The sequence below is a fragment of the Petromyzon marinus genome, chromosome 26, assembly GCF_048934315.1.
Source record: "Petromyzon marinus isolate PM22_M1 ecotype Great Lakes invasive population chromosome 26, UKy_Petmar_22M1.pri1.0, whole genome shotgun sequence".
NCBI classification, from domain to species: domain Eukaryota; kingdom Metazoa; phylum Chordata; class Hyperoartia; order Petromyzontiformes; family Petromyzontidae; genus Petromyzon; species Petromyzon marinus.
The window spans coordinates 11,192,321-11,211,282 of NC_133692.1; the positions used below are offsets into that span (position 1 = coordinate 11,192,321).

Consider the following 18,962-nt stretch of genomic DNA (forward strand, 5'->3'; position numbering starts at 1 on the left):
TGCGTGAACTATGTAGAGGTGAGTATGGCGCATAAAAGGGACTGGTGTGGCTACACACCATGCCCTGCCACCTTTGTCTCCCCAATACCGATGGTTACACACGAAATCCGATACTCGTTCAAGACGACCTTGGGGAGATCCGAGACAAATACTGACACCGCTCACCACTGGCATTAGCCGTGGCTGGGACTCGAACTCAGGTCACCAATTTACTCGTGCAGTCTGTAAAACAAACCACTACACCATCACTTCCTACACACACACACAGCAAAAACACTCAGTTGACATGAAAGAAAAGTGTCTTTAATTGAAAATCTGGAAGCAGAGAGCACCGCGTTTGCTAATTGCTATTCTGCTAGTGAACCACACGATTCCCACCAGCTTGTATTGACAGGCATCACTTGTATCTGCATGTACACGCTAAGCCCACACACTATGTACAACATTCACACTCTCAATGCCATCGGTCAAAAACGCCAACAATATAAAAGCTCCAAATTTGTAAAAATGAAGCAAAAAAAATGTCACTTTCAACAATTTACTTGCGATTTATGTTTAATTTTGGCAGTACCACGAGTAACTGTTACACCGAGCTGGTTGTTGGGAGGGTTTATGAATCTCTTCACTCTGAAATGGCAGTAGGGCGACGTAGCTGCGTTGTTGTTGTTGTGTGTTATTCGAGAAGAGCCGTTGCAGCAAATACATTGGAGTATATAAAAGTGCTGACAAAGATCTGCAATTACATACAAGCCCGGTCTTTACTGCATCGACCAATGCAGCCAATTAAGTTGAAACTCTACTACAAAGAATAAAATGAGCAGATGTAGTAAGTACCAAACACTGGCAGTGGTTTTAACAAAGTGTATTGGGTTGTGTTCTGCACTTTAATTTGTATTTTAAAAAATCATTGTTTTTCACGTGACACGTTTAATGCAATTATATATGTTATTTTAACTTTTCCCCCCCATCATCACATTTTTAAATATAAATACTTTCTTTTGAATGCTTCGTTGAGCACAACAGTAAAATTCGCGAGTGATTTGCCAAAATGTAGAAACGATATCAGGTGAACGTATGTTTTTAATACCAAAAAGGCGTTCAATGCTTTATTTGCAGCTGAATTGTTTTTCAAAAAGACATTCTTTATTCAGGAGGAATGGTTAGTTTTTGTCATTGTGGAAAAACAGAAGCTAATACAAATGTGCAATTAAAATGATTCAAGAGCACAGGACCTCATTAGATCTTAAACTTCCTGAAGCAATGAATGACTCAGCTTCTCACCTATCCTCATTTGTTAAGAAATAATTTAAGTGTTGCAGGCAAAAGCTACGGTTGTACCATTTCTCGACAATTCCGCTGATGAACAGGACCTAAAACATTTGTAAATTAGATCTTGCACAAAATATTCATCTATACTCTCTTGTCCTTTAATTATTCTTTAAAAAAGCTTCCCACTTAAAACAAAGTCATTGCACAGCAGTTCTTTCCATGGTAAATGATCGCACCAACGATGCAGAGTTGTGTTTTCTTAGCTGATAACTTTTGGCAGTAAAACAGGCAGCGGAAACGGTAGCTGTGATTAGTCTGAAGTCAGCGGAAGAACGGAAACGGGGAACAAAACGACTACGTAGGTTTTTGCGGTTGTGTGGTACCATCTCCCACCCCCCCCCCCTCCCCAATGCATTTTCGGGTTTGCACTGCGGGGCGCATTTGTTAGGCACGACGTCCGGCATTTCCCTCCACGTGCTGGGAGCACGCCACGCCTGCCGGGAAAAAAACCCGCATCAGTCCTCTCGAAGCTCCCGGGGCACGTGCAGTGAAACGTGAGGAATCGTGCTGAACAACAAAAACAACACGTGCCCAGTACGACCCCACAACAGGTCGGAGAGAAGCACGTTTCTGTTCATCGTGGTGGCGGGCAAGCGCGTCACAGTCCTCCATTCTCCAACCGGAACGACCCAGAGTCTCTTCCGCCGAACGGCCACCTTCAGTCGAGCTGCAGCTCGCAGGGATTGTCTCCGGTGGATCGTGCCTGCTCGTATGCCCTCCTGAACCCTTCGTACCAGGGCGCGCAGCCAAGCCACGCCTGGCCAAAGTGCAGGCCTCCGGTGAACAGGAACGTGCCTTCGCCGTGCTTCACACCGCACCAAAGCGGCGTCCGCACCTCTCCCAGCATCCTCGGCTCGTCTCCCAGCGTCCTCTGCTGCTCTTCCAGAGTCCTCGCCCCATCCCCCGCAGTCCTTTGCTGCTGAAAAATCTTCTCTTTTTGCTGGAATACTTTGGCGATGGAGACTCTGACGATGGATTGGCCTTCTCCCTTGTCGTGTGACACAGACGTGATTTCACCCTTTGCCACTGCGAGCGAAAAAGGAGAAAATTAACAGTTAGAATAAATACAAGCAACCGCGACTGGAATTATATGTAAAAAAACTGCCCTATACAGCTTTGCATGCAGACCCATAGGTAAATGGCAAAAACATTATCCAAAAAATAGAGGTTTGTTGCATGGAGTCCTCCAATGTATCGTCGTCACTGGTTTTATGGATGAAATAAATCGGTTTCTCAGCAGTGTGTAGAAATAAGCTCTGTATGTTTTGGTGTAACTCTGCTCTTGCCTTTCAGAATGCAGCAATTACTTTAATTAGGGGGGGGGTCATGATTACCAGTGAATGCCCAAACAAATTGAACTTTTTTCCACCATAAAATGAAAGAGCGACCTGTTCCCTACATAAAACAAAGCAAGTACTGGAAGGCAATGTTACGTGCAGAATAACATGTCAAGGTATGAGCTCTACGTTCTGGGCAGTCAACATTGATGGACCTAAAGAGCGAATGGACTTTCCATCGGAGCACGCAATTTCCACCAATGGCTCAATCCCGAAAAAACAAAGTGAGCACTGTGCTCACGGATGCAGCTCCGCTTCTTTGACACCTGTGACATGGATTACCGAAAGCCACATGCACGCGGCACCAAGCGTGATCCTGGGCAATGCGAGCAGACAGCGAACGCGCCTGTGGTGAAGCGTACGCAAGCTGAAACGAGGGTTTGGACGCGAGCTGGCATGTCGCCACGCGCCCGCCCGCCCGCCCACTCGATCGCTTGCAGGTGGCGCTGGATGCACACACAGCCGCAGCTGCGGTGGAGCCTGCAGCCAAGGGAGAGGGCACGGCCGCTAATTCAGACTGCTGAGGTCTGCTTAAGTGTAGGAAACGATGACCCTACCTCGTGACTCTGCGGGCGTGCGGCCAGTCAGCTTGCCCATATCCATCCTCCCCCCCCCCCGGCCCATCTCCATCTCTCCCCCTCCATCCTACTCATTCTCCTCCACCCCCTCCCTCTGCCCCCCGCCCCCTACACACAGCATATCTATCATTCCACCAGCCTCAGCGGGTTCGGGAGTAGTGTTACGCTAACTAGTGGAAAGTCCACGCGGCTCTCCGATGGCTCAAGTACAAGGCCCCCCTGACCTCTCTCTGCCACCAGAGACCTCAGAAGGGCAACGCAGGAGCATCGATCACTGAGCACGGCGGTTCGCTGCGGGCCGAAGGGGCTTGGCTGTTGTTGTTTACCGGCCACGTCTCTGCTGCGTGTTGGGCTGCAGCAGGCAGTAGTGCACGCCTTGTGCATTCTAAGAGGCAGCAGGGGCATAGGACTGTGGTGACGGACAGGGTGAAACTCTGCCAAGTTCTCTGCTCGCTCACGCTGCCGGAAAAGGTCGTAATTGCTGCTTCTTAACGTCCAAGATGTGGCACTAATTTCATCTGTGTTTATGGGCTTTGAGGAATCTGATATTGCTGCAGAAACCTCAAGCCATCATCCCCCCCCCCCCACCGCATATAATTGTGAAAGCATTGTTTGTTTAAATATGATGAAAGTAACAAATAATAGTGATAGATGTTAATCAAAAGTTATATTCACAGTATGAAGTTTAATTTTTAAAAAATCTAAATTATGCGATTTAAACACTCATTTGTGTGACTGTTATACACTGTACACCTTACATTGTAGCATTTACTTCGTGTAGATGTAACTTTGGACAACCAAAAAGTTTATATTTTAGACTTTGATTATAATATTTCGAGTTTACCAGCGTCCTGTATACAATAAAGTTCTGGAGTACACATTACCATATCAGAGAAGTTAAAATGTAAACTTTCCTAAAGCAACATTTCAGAGTGAAACACCAGGCGTTGCATCATCAGTGCAGTGTCTTTGGCATCTGGGAGGAGGGGCACTGGAGTGGATGATCAAAGAGGCCACTCGTTACACCAGGCCAGACCACACCAACATCCATCCCCACACCCCTCCTCGTAAATCTGCACCACAGCAGGTGGCCCGCCGAGAGTCCGTTGCTGAAGAAATAAAAGCGTCGATACTCCCCGATGGGTTCAGATCTTTATTTGTCCTGCCCCGTGTCTTCCCGTGGCGTTTAGTAAACAGCCATTTGCCCCAGTATGTCTTGACTATGTGGTGACAGGGCTGGCAGTGTGGTGTGAAAAGTGGCTCCCAATCAACAGTGGTCAGCGTGGGGTCCCTTTTAAACAAATGCAGCAGGGATTGAGCGGTTTTCCAAAAAGCGCAACTTTCATATTTGTGTCAGCGTACTTAAAAAAAATAATGGAGAGTGGGACGTTTATCGCCTCAACTATTGCCTGTTTCACGCACCAACCATTTTAATATATCATGCACGATTATAAAATGTTCACGCACCTTCTTTAAAACCGAATTCTGCTTGTTTACAACGAGGCCCTCTGTTCTTCAGGGTCAATTTTGACTTAAACCACCACAAGTGCACACAGTAGCCAAACTATTCAGCTACTTTTCTCTGTTTAGGCTAGGGGGCCGTCTTAAATACAAACTTTACTTATCCCCTTCTAACTGTATGACTACTAAATAATAATGTTCATAATGTGTCACCCTTTATGCTGGATGAACGCCTCCCCATGCCACATTGGTCACGGAGGTTTTTGACCATAATTCACCATGCTGGCGAGTGCGGGTTGGGGAAGGGGGAGACGCAGGACGCCTTCAGATATCACGAGCGTCGAACTCGGGCCGTTACGTCCATCGCGCAGTGCGCCAACCACTAGGCCACCGCTACTTGACGAGCACAAAAGGCGCGCACAGCGTCACGAGACCTTCGACCGCCGGGCAGTGCACGTCATTCAGTCTGCCCACCGTAAGCTTCCTCGCTGGCGTGTCCCCATCCACCCAGCGGCCACACAACCTTGGACTTTGCGCGTTGACTGATAACAGCAGGTGAGCGCGCCGCTGTGCCCCGGACGCACCGACAGGGCGAGACCCGAATGGGACGGTGGATTTGCATGCGAGTGGGATTTGGAGGCGACGGGGTTTGTTTGACTCACCAAAGTCACTGACGCAGGCAGCCATCAGCATTTCCGCATCGCTGCAGGGTCTGCAGGCATCTACGGACAAAGACATTGTATCATTTGAGCTCCCAATCGATTGCTTGCGTGTGCAACTCACGGACGCCGGCACGCAATGTTTGCGCTGCTTTGGGGCGAAAAGTCGCATTTGCAAGACATTCACGGCAGGATAGAAAGAAGCCTTTAGCAAATTAACAAATGCAGCCACAAATGCAGATATTTATCAGCAGAATAACTTGCTGCTGCGCTTGAAGTTCAAACTTTCTGCAGCTTGCTTTTGAATGGACTGTACTCGTGACACGCCAGAATGGCCAGATGGTTGTGTGTTCCAGCAGAACTTGTAGGTATTGCATGTTAAAAACGTATTATTTCGCACCGTACGTAACCTACCGTGCTAATCGGAGGTGTTGAGGGAAGGACAACAAACCAAACGCATGAAAAAACTTGGTGTATATGATCGACTAGACCGCCCAACTAAAAGGGGCAACAATCAACAGCAATGATGAATTCCTTGGTCCAATACCTTGCGGCAGCTTTAGTTTGTTTTCTATTTTATTTTGGCGGACAGCAAAAACGTGACCTTACGACAGCGCGCAGACAAAGCCGGCGACCTTCTCCACCGCGCAAATGAAGTCGGACAAAGACAGTCCGAAGACGGCTTAAACATTAAACCCGAGACATTAACCCATTTAACAGCATGTTCGACTCATGCCTCCGACTGCGAACTGGGCCGCACCGCCACAGTTTAGATTAACATCTTAAAAGCTTTCCTGCAGTCGCCGTGTCGCCGTGTCGAGCAGATACGGGACTGGGCGGGTGGGGGTGGAAGACAATGGTTCATCCTCGGGAGGATCCAAGCTTTTGAAAGGACCGATTCTATGGCGGCGGTGTTGCTGCCCGCCACCTCACCCCCCCCGCCCCACCCCACCCACAGCTGTGGCGTGAATGGCAGAGCTGGTCACACATCGGGCGACCGGGGGTGCCAGGCAGATTGATGGGCTCTGACTTGTTTGCAGAGGAGCATCCCAGCGGGGTGGTAAACATCGGCTCAAACTCCCAGATATAAATTTGGGAAGGCGGACAGCCCCCCCCCCCTTGCCCGCGCCCTGAGAAAGCGTTACTCTTTCTCGCAGCAGAGAGCTTGGAAAAGGGCCCCCCCCCCCCAACTTACCATTGCTCACACCGAGAGCACACAAGGGCAGCACAAAGTAATTTAAAACGTGCGTCGCTGCGGCTGTAATTAAAATGCAGTGAGTGTACAATAAAGTTTTTTTTTTTTAAGCCACGCGTGCAAAGAAAATACCGCTTCGCTTATTGGTCTCCATGATCTGTTTTCAATTTAGGAAATCGTAATTTGCAGTGCATCCTGCCAAAAGGGACCTTAAAAGGTGGAGGGGGTGGGAGGAGAGGGGTGTAACCGCAATACTCTGCATTGTTCGGGGAAAAAAGCAAATAGGGGTGTTCAGACGAGATCCTTGCTTGATCCAAAGACAATGGGGGTAGATGGCATCCCGACTCTTATTGCTCGTGTAGCATGTGGCTTTAGTTGCAAAGGTATCCACGAGCAGTAAATGATCAACCCCTCCCTTTTTGTCATCCACCGCTGTTAGGATAAAAAGTCAAACGCTGCCCACTGCAAGGGAGCAAGTAGCAACACGTGCCTGTGGCACGGTAGAAGGCGAGAGACCTGGTCCCTGGAGAGTGGCAAGGTGCAGTGGGCACCGCTGCATCCAGAGACGCAAGCGTACGTCTCTGCTCGCACAGTGGCCTCGTGCAGAAATGTTGCGGGGGATGCCTTGTGCACAGCCCGATTGGAAACACCTGCCGGAGGCACATGCCATTACCTGCGTCATGATTTGAGGAATGGTATAGCGGTGTACGGTAATAGAGATTGAATGAAAATATAATTCAACCCAAGGCAAATCTGTGGAGAGGAAATATACAGGAAACTGCTTTGACCTGCAGTAATCCAAAAGGCCGGCCGATATTTAGCCAGGAGCACTGTATTTTGAATTGCTTCTCCGCGTGCATTCAACTCATCTCGCTACCACGGAAGAGGGAGTCCGCCAAAGACGTCCCTCTCTCGCCCACCCCTTCAGCACCCCCCCCCCCCCCCATCAGAGCCCCGAGCTGAAGAGACCGCTCACAAAGGCCTTCATTATTGGCGCTCATGTCCGCGCTTTCACGCGCCCGTGCAGACCGCGCTCCTTCTCTCTCTCCCCCTCCCGTGCACTCGCTATGCGTGCACGAGAATGCACATGAAGTATCGGGGCACAGTGATTAGAGCTTAGTGCGCTGGGATTACGGATTAGCAGGCGATTCACGCGGGACGAGGCGTGCGGGCAAGGGGGAGACCCTCCGAATTGGAGAGAGAGGTGGAGGAAGGGAGTCACATGATCACGGACTCGAATCGTAGGAGTCACGCCTCTTCTCATGTGACCACGGACTTGTGTCTCGCTACATTGAAGCGGGTGGATTATTATTAAACCACCCTCCTTCCAACCACCACCACCACCACCACCACCACCTCCACGAGCGATAATTATAAGGTCGTCCAAACATTCGTCTGCAGAATAGGACTGTGGGTGAGCCCAACCCACGAATTGCAAAGGGAGCAAAAGAAGGCCCTCGATTCTAACTGCAGTTGGCAATTGCCTGCCAACTCCATAAAACTTACCGCTACAGTTGGAGAGGTGGGGGCAAAAAAAGATGCACTGCTTAGTTTGGGTGGTTATTCAACTTTGTATGCAAAACTAACTTTACAACACCCTGCATTGTGCCAGTGGGCCTGGGGCACTTAATAAAGTCTTTTTTTGTTCCAAACTCAGTGAGCTCAGCATTTCCTTAACCATTAAGAATGTTAATTAATACCTGGGCTAAACCCTTAGCAAAAGAGCAAGCGTGTTCCACCTCCTCAATAAATTACCCCCTTCCAGCCCACAGGCAGAGACGGCTCCCTTGAGATAAGCGAAAACATTAAGAAAAGCCCACTCCATCTTGTGGATGAGGGGGCTGGGAGTGAATCAGCAGGGGAGTGGTTGTATGCTGCTTGGGCGAGGGTGGTGGTGAAGGGAGAATTGTCAGGAAGGGGGGAGAAGGATACGGGGGGGGGGGGGGGGGGAGTGCAGAAGAAATGAAAGGTGGACTTAAATTAAACCCAACCCCAGCTGTGTGTACATAGCAAGCAACAAGCCAAACATAGCCCCCAGCAAAAATGGCTGTCACCAATAATGAAGAATGTTTTTTTGCTGGGGATTGCGATGGAAGCCAGATTATCAGTTTCAGCAGCGCAGACGATTTCACATACCACGGTGTCTTTTGTGCCTCTGTTGCCATCGTGCAATTTCGAGGCCCTTGTGTGCGTCCTGCACGTGTGCGAATACTAACTAGGCGAGAGTGCAACGGGAGATTGTACCCCCCCCACCACCCCCCGCAGCCGAAAAGCCACCGGCACATTCACAAAATCCCCCGCACTAGATTGGAAGAGAAGCTCCTTGGAATGAGCGTCTGCCACTATGCGCACTTATTGATCTCAAATTAATGGTGCGCTCCTCCGAATGCATCCACTTACACAGCTGGTCTTAATACACACACACACTGCAATGGAAAGAAAATCCTCGGAGATGCCAAAGGATTGCAGTTTCACTCGCCGATAGGAACATCTGGGTACACGCACTTACACATTTTGCTATATCTGACCTCTTATGGCCTCCAGCGTTTAACACGAACAGGGCCTTGCACAACGTCGGTGAGCAGTGCAACATCAACTATGCGGATGGCCTCCACAACAAGCCTATTACTGCGAGAAGAGAAAATGCACGTTTATTTTTAGCGGGCGGTGGGGGGGGGGGGGAGCTTTAGATTTCTCCTCCGTTCAAAAGGGCGCAAAGTTCCGTGTGGTGTTCACACATAAAGTGGCACTTGGCTCCTTTTTCCGCGGCCGCTATGTTTACGTTTGGCACACACAACGGCGGCGCGGGCGCTTCCATTTGTGTGCACGCGCTTCTCAGCCGTCTCAGGGCCATAAACTTACGACTGTAAATAAGAGCGTGTTATCCCCCAAAGCTGGCGCGAGTGAATTTAAAATCAAAGCCCAATGAAGAACAAGGCAAGGGTCCGGAGTTTATATTATCGCGCTGTCTTTATGAACTTTCCAGGAAAGCATTCCAGCGGCCGAAGAAAACACTGCAGAGAGAGCAACAAAAATGATTTTGTTCCAAGCTAGCAACTGGAATTAAGACAGTGTTTTGACATGTAATAACAGAGTACTCCAAATTAGATTTGGTTCGTGGCCATATAAATAAGAAGCAAGATTGGTTGGACTTGTGCACTTGTTGATTAAATTCTTACCTCGGACACAAAAACCCCGAAACAAAACGTCTTCACACTGGGAAAGGGCCTGAAATATTACTGGCAGAAAAGTACGGTATTGAACTGCTCAATTGCTGCTGCTGCTGCGAATAGACATCTTACGGATGTTAAACGATGTGCCACCCAAACAGTTGAACACACCACACGAAAAGCTTGACTCATAGCTGTGCATAATCCTTAAGAGTAACATATATGATCAATTGGCCAATTGGTGGTTCTATTACAGACCTGTGGCAGGGTGTTATAGCAGTCAGCCCCCTCACAATTGAGCCAGTTGAATGAATGTATCTGCACAGCAGTGTTACGGGGCATTGCCAAAGGATTTGTGAGATGGTTTTGATCGACCTTTTAAAAAAGTTGCAACATGTTTGCTATGCTAGTTTTTAAGCAAAAATGCAATTTAAAAACAAAGATAACTCTGATCACATGCGCAGTGGAGCAACATTCATCTTTGCTGACAGACTTTGTTGAAATTACACATTCCTATGACCCGGGCCAATCTTTTCATGTAGGAACCACTATAGACTTACTGTAAAGTGGCACTAAAATCATCGACCCAGTGATACTTAATTTAACGGCCCAAAGTGGGATAATATAAATGTTATGTTCCAAAATATTTCATTTTTATATATACTGTATATGTGAATATGACATAGTCGCGTTAGCAGGTAGGTTGCTTTGTGGCCCAAGTCAGAATTACAAGGTTGCAACTTCAAATGCCGGTTCGACAATGCCCATCATCCCTCGTGGATTGAAATTTGAGTACCGCGTTGTGTGCAGTCCACGGTTCTCAACCCATCGGGGAAAACAAAACCTTTTCCCTGACATGGGAATGTCGAACTTTTAGCACTCAGGTTTGATCATGGAGAATTCCGACCGCTCTATTGCTGGCTTGTATTCAACACACTTGAATGTATTTCTCACAATACAACCGAGTGGAAAAGGAGATGCCAGGTTTTTCCCACTCCATAACCCGCTCCGTGTCCGTCGATGTCACACGCAAATGAAAGGAGCGGCTGCCAAAACAGCCCTGACCGTGAAGATCCCACACGCTGACACCGCTTGCATGTCTGTGCCAGTGGAAAAGGAGGCATTCAACCCCAACGGGCACACAGAGCGCCAAGGCGGCACCTGCAGTGCAGCAACACAGCAGCAGCGCGGCAGTGCCAGGTTGTGTGGGCCCTTACCGTCGGGGTCGCCCGCGTCCCTGCCCGGCACGACCACCTGGGCCCCCTCGGGCCGCAGCTCGTAGCGCAGCGCCGTCACCTTGCGGCTGATGTCGGTCTGCGGCACCGCCTGGATGAAGAGCGCCGTGGCGGCCCCTCCGTCGTCGCGCTCGCCGTGGCCCGCGGGCACGCAGTGCACGCGGCCCGAGCCGCCCGACGCCTCGTCCACCGCCAGCTGCAGCTCGCCGGGCCGCTCCACGTACACGTTGGCGCCGTGCGAGCCCGGCAGGGGCTTGAGGCACACGACGAGGCGCCCGCCCCGCGCCATCGCCGCCGGCGCGTGCAGCAGCACCCGCAGGGCACCGCTCGGGTAGAGCCACTCGAGCGAGCCCTGCGCGCAGTGCAGCGATAGCTGCACGATGCTCGCCGTGCCCGGAGCGATGAGGGTGTCGGTGAGGCCGCTGCACGACAAAAAAAGGGGGGGGGGGCGGCACATTTGGAATCGCAACGTTGTAAGAGACTGGAGGAATCCGATGAGCTGTAAAGTTACGTTTCACAGATGCACACCCAGAAGGGGCACGAGGTCAGAAAGTTACAACAACAAACAAAGTATAGTCAAGGGGAATAATTCACGAAAAATATATTTATTTTTCCCAGCTAAGACCCAGCGAGCTGTTAGCTTCTTTTCCAAAAGCTACCTGGCCACAAACGATATCTCAACAAAGTGGCTTATCACGTGGAACTATATAGTAGCCAAATAATCAAAATCATCGAAACACTAATAACTTAGGTTTCCCCTTCAGAATAAACTCATTTGATGGACTCCGTTGCCACCCACCACCCAGGTTTAAAATGAGAAAATAATTATACAACGTACAATTCTCTGTCAATCACTTTCTGGATGAAGTCCTCTCCATACTGCGTTGACCATGATGGTTGTTTGACCATACTTCACCATGCTGGTCAGAGTAGGTTGGAGACCAAGGACTGGCTCGGATATCATTCGCCACTTTTGTTAGATTCGACTGCAAATGGAAAATAGATCGCTGGATTCATAGCACAGTGTGCAAACCACTGTGCCACATTGCTGCCAATGTTATTAAAATAGCTGGGTGGTGCTGTCGTTTGCGCATGCGACCCAATCGGAAGTTCACATTCGGATCAGGAGCTGACTCACAGCCCAGTCCCAGCTCTGAGGATGATGAGCAAAATCTTTTGGAGGATGTGAGCAATTGTTGTCAGACGGAATAGCCATTACCATAGGAGCATGGAATTCACACCAACGGCTCAAAGCTGCAAATGGAGATTAGATCCATCACAATGTTCTTAATATTGAATACTTTGGCGTTTTTATCATCAATGTTACCGATAAGTGCGTACATTTCGTCACACATACCCCATTTAATTTTCCACGGTGTATCGTGAGGGATCAGTGGCAACATAGCACACTGTGTTATGAACCCGAGGACCTCGGTTTAATTCCCAACACCAGTTCAGCGAGTTCTGAACTGGTTTACCCTCCCAACCGCTTCAACATCCCAGCGTAATGAAGAAGGATGGTCAAGACAAACTCCGTGAGGGGAGGCCGTTCATCCGGCAGTAAATTTACTGCCGGATGAGCCGTACTTTACATTTGTTTTGGTCGTGTGGGGTGGACATGCTTTTAAAACAGAGCTGAACGCAGCTCACTGATTAGGTGAGACAGGTCCTGTGAAGCAGAACTCTACATCTGCCTACGCATTGTGCTTAACTGGGAATTTGAATGGAATTTGAATATTTAAATGTTTACATTCAAATGAGTTTCGCTTCTGTACGTGTACATATCTAATTGCACCACATATCTATGGTGGGGTATTGTGGGCGATGGCAATGAGATGCGATAGATTTTTTAAAACAAATCATTATTCACTCAATGACTCACTCCGTGCAAGTAATGCCACGTGTTATAGGGAAAGAAAGCAAACAGAACGCACCTACATAGCCAGGTAAGCAATTGGGTGAGAACATCCGCAAACAGCATGGGTGTGCAGCTATGCATGTATAGCCTCCTCGCGGTAAGCATGCATGCCTGAGCTACTGAGCCCAGGAGCAAAGTTGTCTAACAACCTCAGAGAGCGTTCGTGTATCAGAAGAAATTATTCGATTCCATCTAAACTAAACAGTTTTTTTTTTAATTTACCAGGTAAGACTCACTGAGCTACATGGCTGTCTTTCAGAAGCGACCTGGTTATCACAAATGATAGCCCAATGAAGTGGCTTATCACATGGAAATGCATAGCAGCCAAATACTCTGAACACAAGTTTCTAAACGTGGAGGGAAAAACCGGAGAACCCGGAGAAAAATCCACACGATCACGGGGAGAACATGCAAACTCCAAATATACAGGTGTCAGGGTTGGGATTGCACCCATAACCACCTGTATACCGAGCAAAGGATTTAGCACATCGCCACTGCGGCGCCCCTGTTCATTTATTGCTTCAAGGACATTGCCAAAGGAGGCCTTCAGTTGTTCGGTGGACGTAAAAGACTGAACGTTATTTGCATGACCGATAAAAGGAGCTGTGCTTTTTCCACTTTTATTACTCAACGTAGCATTTAAATAGACTGAGATAATTCAACAATGAGAAACTACTTAAAAGCTCACAACAATATTATGTTACGTCAGTTTAACACGTAGGTCTTTCGCGACCAATATCATCCGATTATGTGATGTATTTATGCTAGAGTCAACAATATGGTCTACAAACACCAACGAACTCATGAATACATGGATCCCCACGGACGCTTCATCTGCTTAAATAAAGGAACTTAATGGAGCAGGGAACGTCATTGCCTCGCACCTGATTAAACACAATTAACACACGCGAAACGCGAATATCAATGGGGCACTCACGTGGCTGGAAAAGAGAATTAAATCCCTAACTCCTTATGCACCGTTGCTCTATTTGCTCTCCGTGCAAAACAATGGGCAAAATTACCCCTTCCCCCCCGGCTGTAGGTAACTTTTGTTCGTCAGTGAATGGAATTCCCAATGAATTGCCGAACGTAGGGCCACCCATTCCATTCGCCCCTCCCCCCGAGGTTACGTGCTTTCCCCGTTCGTCTCATAACGGGAGTCAAAGACTGAAGGAGCAGTTGCTGCTGTAGCGTCGCGATTGCATAGTGCATGCCCCGCAGGCCTTCCCCGCGGCCGTATCCCGGCCAGAGTCACTGGGCGAAGGGTTAAAGAAGCCGACCGGTGGTGGCCATTCACGGATCAATTTGCTTCAATCAAGCTGGGCTGCCCTTGGCTGGGCATCTTCGAAGGACCTAGGGCAGTGTTTTTCACTCATTTTCAGAGGTGGGGTGGGAGGGGGGGGGGCACTTTCGCCGATAAGACATCGACAGTGCGAAGAGAGTCGCCACGCATTTGAAAAAAATTGGGGTTTGACAGCCACGATGACGGAGGCGTTTTCACTCTTTGTGTACTGTTGGGGGGCCCACACACGTCACGGGCCGCACTGAAGGGCACCAGGCGCCCCGTTGGCCCGCGGGCCTTGCAATGAAGACCATCGGGCTCGGTGGACGGCCTCTTTGGAATTCAAAATGACGATGGCAAGCCCCTTTAAATGTCCGTGAGCCTCTACGGCGATATAAATCCGCGCAGAAGCAACGCTAACGCACAGCTCGACAGACTTGCAACCACGCGCGCTTTAATCTCGTCTCATCTCAGCAGGGTTAAGGCAAGTTCTTGGGATGTGCGAGGCCACCTTGTGTCAAACACACGCGTCGTAGGCCCCGTGGGCAGTAGAGGGCAGTGCAGCAAATCCTTCTGGACACCCCCCCCCCCCCCCATCTTCACTCACCACTGCCTCAACAGCACGGGGAGGCTCTCATCCAACAGTGGATGGACACCGACACGTACAATGCTATCTTGAACACGCCTCCGGCCCTTTGCAGGGCGGGGGGTTGGTTGATCACATTGATATTCGTGAAACTCTTAAATACGCTAGGCTGCAGAGTGCTCACAAGATGGCAGTGCAACAAGTGGGCCGCCAACCAAATCTGTGCGGACCTTTGAGCATCATCCCCCTCGTCTGCGTGGGGTTGCCAAACACTCATAAATGGAATTGGCCAAACATGTACCAAGCATGATCGTCCATGGGGGTGGGGTGGGGGGGGGGTATAGGTGTCCCGGGGCAAATCCCACCGTGTGGGCCCCCCGACGCCTTCAAACTTAAACGGGAAGTATAAATCTGACACAGCGAGGTTGAAGCGCGACCACACCCCCAAAGCACGGGGCCCAGGGCGGTCGCCCCGATTCGCCGTCCCCTCTAGGGAGGGCTCTGGTAGCAAGCGCTGCACTGAAACACAGTTGCGAGACTCATTGAGACTTTTATGGATAAGATAAGGCCATTGCATTGGTATTACCAATGCTACCCTAAAGTTTTAATACAATTCTAGATTTAATACAATCCTCAGTGCACGATGGGCCAGCGAATGTATATGCGAGTCTGTGTGCACTTAATCTCTTTCTCCAACAAATATCTAATGGGCGATGACTCTAACGGATAATCTGGGGGGTACAACGGCTGTACTATTCTCCACGATCGTTTTAAAACCAAACCGTGTCTCAATCTTCTTCCAGACAGGGACTGGTGATTGAATGAAGGACGTCAACCGATCAATGCAGCATCACGGTCCTCATGCCGCCTTGCACATTCATTACGATCCCTGCAATAATGTCAGACAATCGTCTTACTATGTCTCCTCGAATGCGTGGGGTTTCTCCCGCACGCAACAAAACCACCGTTAGGCCTACTTCAGTATTGTGGACAAGCGATCCCAAGCAGAACTGTTCATAAAACGCAAAAAAAGCATTGCAAGTGGCGGTTATGTATGGCAGTGGCGCTGCTGCTATGTACCACAGGTTAAATAATATCTAAAGAGGACGGGACGCAGTTAACCACAGAGTGGATACCGAGAAAGCGAGATGAACTCGAAGAGCTAAGGAGGCCACTGCAGGATAAGAACAACGGAGGAAAGAAGCGGAATTGAAATAGGGGGGGGGGGGCGAAAGAGCCATTTGTTCACTACCAGTTGGAAGTTACACTACCACACATAAACTAAAGCTATTTTAAAACGAAAACCATTTTTTTATTTTACTAGGTAAGGCTCATGTGGGAATTTATAGCAGCCTTAAACGCATGTTTCTAAATGTGGAGGGGAAAACCGGAGGACCCGCAAAAAAATCCACGCGACCACGGAGAGAGAGAAAAACATGCAAAGTCCAAACGTGACAACAAGCGTCAGAGTGCTCGGGATCGAACCCACGTCCTCGCCTGTCAATCAGCAGGCGAGGTCCTGAACGTCTCAGCGCCACGCCATGAGCGACGAGTGAACGCATTTAAGTCGTCCCGTGTCGCTTTTCATCAACCCAACAACAAATAACAATCACGCTGCGCCAGTACAACAAAAACCACACACACACACAGAGAGAAAGGTGATGTCACGCTGCGTTCATTCGTCCTCCAAGCGAGTCCGAGCAGCTCCAACCACCACCATCCCCGTACACACAATTACATGATCACTCGATACGGTTCGCGTCCTGTTGTTATTATTGTTGTTGTTGCTGTTGTTCAAGTTCCGCAACACGTACCTGCCCTTCCAGTTGCAGTTGTCGACATGGGCCTGCGCCCTGTGCGGGCACAGCAGCAGCATCATCATCATCAGCATCATCACCAGGTAGCCCAGGGCAGCCCAGGCAGGCAGCCTGCTGCACGGCCGTCTCCTCCAGCACGGCATGTCCGTGCGCCTGCGGCGAGACGCGAGCCGCTGATGTTGGTGCGAGGGAGCGGGATCCCTTGGTGGAGCGGGACCCCTTGGTGGAGCGGGACCCCTTGGTGGAGCGGGATCCCTTGGTGGAGCGGGACACCTTGATGGAGCGGGATCCCTTGATGGAGCGGGACCCAGTGATGGAGCGGGATCCCTTGATGGAGCGGGACCCCTTGGTGGAGCGGGATCCCTTGATGGAGCGGGACCCCTTGATGGAGCGGGATCCCTTGATGGAGCGGGACCCCTTGATGGAGCGGGATCCCTTGATGGAGCACACGGGAGCGGGGAGGGAGATCCCAGAGGGCTCCAAGCAGATCGTCTTGTCCTCGAGCGGCACCGGGCGCGCTCGCCGTTGACGCTGGTGATGGTTGTTGGTCTGTAGAAGCAGAACTTTTTTGTTTTGTGTGTGTAAAAGTCGGCTACATTACTCGCAAACTTCGCACGACCGTCGTGTGCTCCACAAAGCTGGCTAGCTGCTCCTTGACGCGCATTCAAATCTAAGGTCGACGCAAACCGAGTTTATACCACATAACAAGAAGAGGAACAAAAAGCGCTTCTCAAAATCCTATCTCTCTCTCCTCCTCCTACGCGCGGAGTTTGTGCTCGCTGCGCTGCCGCATGCTAGAGTCTGTGGCGACGCGTGTGAGTGAGTGAGTGTGGTGCCCTGCGCCTGCACCCCTTGCATGTTATAGCAGGAGTTGAAACGCAGCGGAGTGGGGAGATGGAGGGGCGTGGGGAGGCCGTGCCGGGGTAGGGAGGGTGAGCAGAGTGGGCGGGTGGTCTGGCAAAAGATTTCGCGCCCAAAGGCTCTCAGCAAACTTCAGACAAAACTTCTCTCCTCCTCCTCCTCCCTCCCTCCACCCTTCTTCCCCTCTCGCTCTGGATTCGCTGCCGGCCCCGGGCTGCCACGCAGCGCCGCCTCGGTGCAGCAGCAACAACAAAAACACAAAAAAGGAGCGCAAAAGTTTTCGCGTCTTGGGTGAGCCCCCCCTAGCGGGAAGACACGAGCGTGATGGATCAACGACTTGCTGCCAGTGCTGCGTGTGTGTGTCTGTGTGTGTGTGTATCTGTGTGTGTGTGTCTGTGTGTGTGTACCTGTGTGTGTAGCGGTTAGCGCGCTGCGCTATGAACCTGGCGACCCGGGTTCGATTCCCGCTCACGGCCAACACCAGTGACGATTATCTGAACCGGTCCCAGCCCTCCCCTAGGTCGACTCAGCCTCAAATGAGTACCTGGTGTGGTGTGTAAACATTGCCACTAGGGAGACAAAGGCGGTCGGGCGTGGTGCTGGCCACCCACCCCCTCGTGTACCGTTCCGGCCTTCATAGGTGCTCGCTAACAGCACTTGCCCCTACAGTCTGTTAAAGGCTATATGGGGGATCTTTGTTGTCTGTGTGTGTGTGTCTGTGTGTGTGTCTGTGTGTGTGTGTCTGTGTGTGTGTCTGTGTGTGTGTCTGTGTGTGTGTCTGTGTGTATCTGTGTGTGTCTGTGTGTATCTGTGTGTGTCTGTGTGTATCTGTGTGTGTCTGTGTGTATCTGTGTGTGTCTGTGTGTATCTGTGTGTGTCTGTGTGTATCTGTGTGTGTCTGTGTGTATCTGTGTGTGTCTGTGTGTATCTGTGTCTGTGTGTGTGTCTGTGTGTGTGTCTGCGTGTGTCTGCGTGTGTCTGTCTGTGTGTCTGTCTGTGTGTCTGTCTGTGTCTGCGTGTGTATCTGTGTGTGTGTCTGCGTGTGTGTCTGCGTGTGTATCTGTGTGTGTGTCTGTGTGTGTCTGTGTGTGTCTTTGTGTGTGTGTCTGTGTGTGTGTACCTGTGTGTGTAGCGGTTAGCGCGCTGCGCTATGAACCTGGCGACCCGGGTTCGATTCCCGCTCACGGCCAACACCAGTGACGATTATCTGAACCGGTCCCAGCCCTCCCCTAGGTCGACTCAGCCTCAAATGAGTACCTGGTGTGGTGTGTAAACATTGCCACTAGGGAGACAAAGGCGGTCGGGCGTGGTGCTGGCCACCCACCCCCTCGTGTACCGTTCCGGCCTTCATAGGTGCTCGCTAACAGCACTTGCCCCTACAGTCTGTTAAAGGCTATATGGGGGATCTTTGTTGTCTGTGTGTGTGTGTCTGTGTGTGTGTCTGTGTGTGTGTGTCTGTGTGTGTGTCTGTGTGTGTGTCTGTGTGTATCTGTGTGTGTCTGTGTGTATCTGTGTGTGTCTGTGTGTATCTGTG

The 18,962-nt window shown here is 50.2% G+C and overlaps 1 protein-coding gene across 1 annotated transcript; it reads right to left on the reverse strand.

Annotated features, from left to right (window-relative positions):
* Positions 1-281: 281 nt before the first annotated feature.
* On the reverse strand, positions 282-17,554 carry LOC116946268 (meteorin-like protein). Its single transcript, XM_032961303.2, has 4 exons — positions 16,565-17,554; positions 10,947-11,386; positions 5,368-5,427; positions 282-2,355 (listed from the first exon to the last, which is right to left on the reverse strand). The coding sequence occupies exons 1-4, from the start codon at positions 16,708-16,710 to the stop codon at positions 1,988-1,990; spliced, it is 1,014 nt and encodes a 337-aa protein (XP_032817194.2). The 5' UTR covers positions 16,711-17,554; the 3' UTR covers positions 282-1,987.
* Between the last annotated feature and the right edge of the window lie 1,408 nt (positions 17,555-18,962).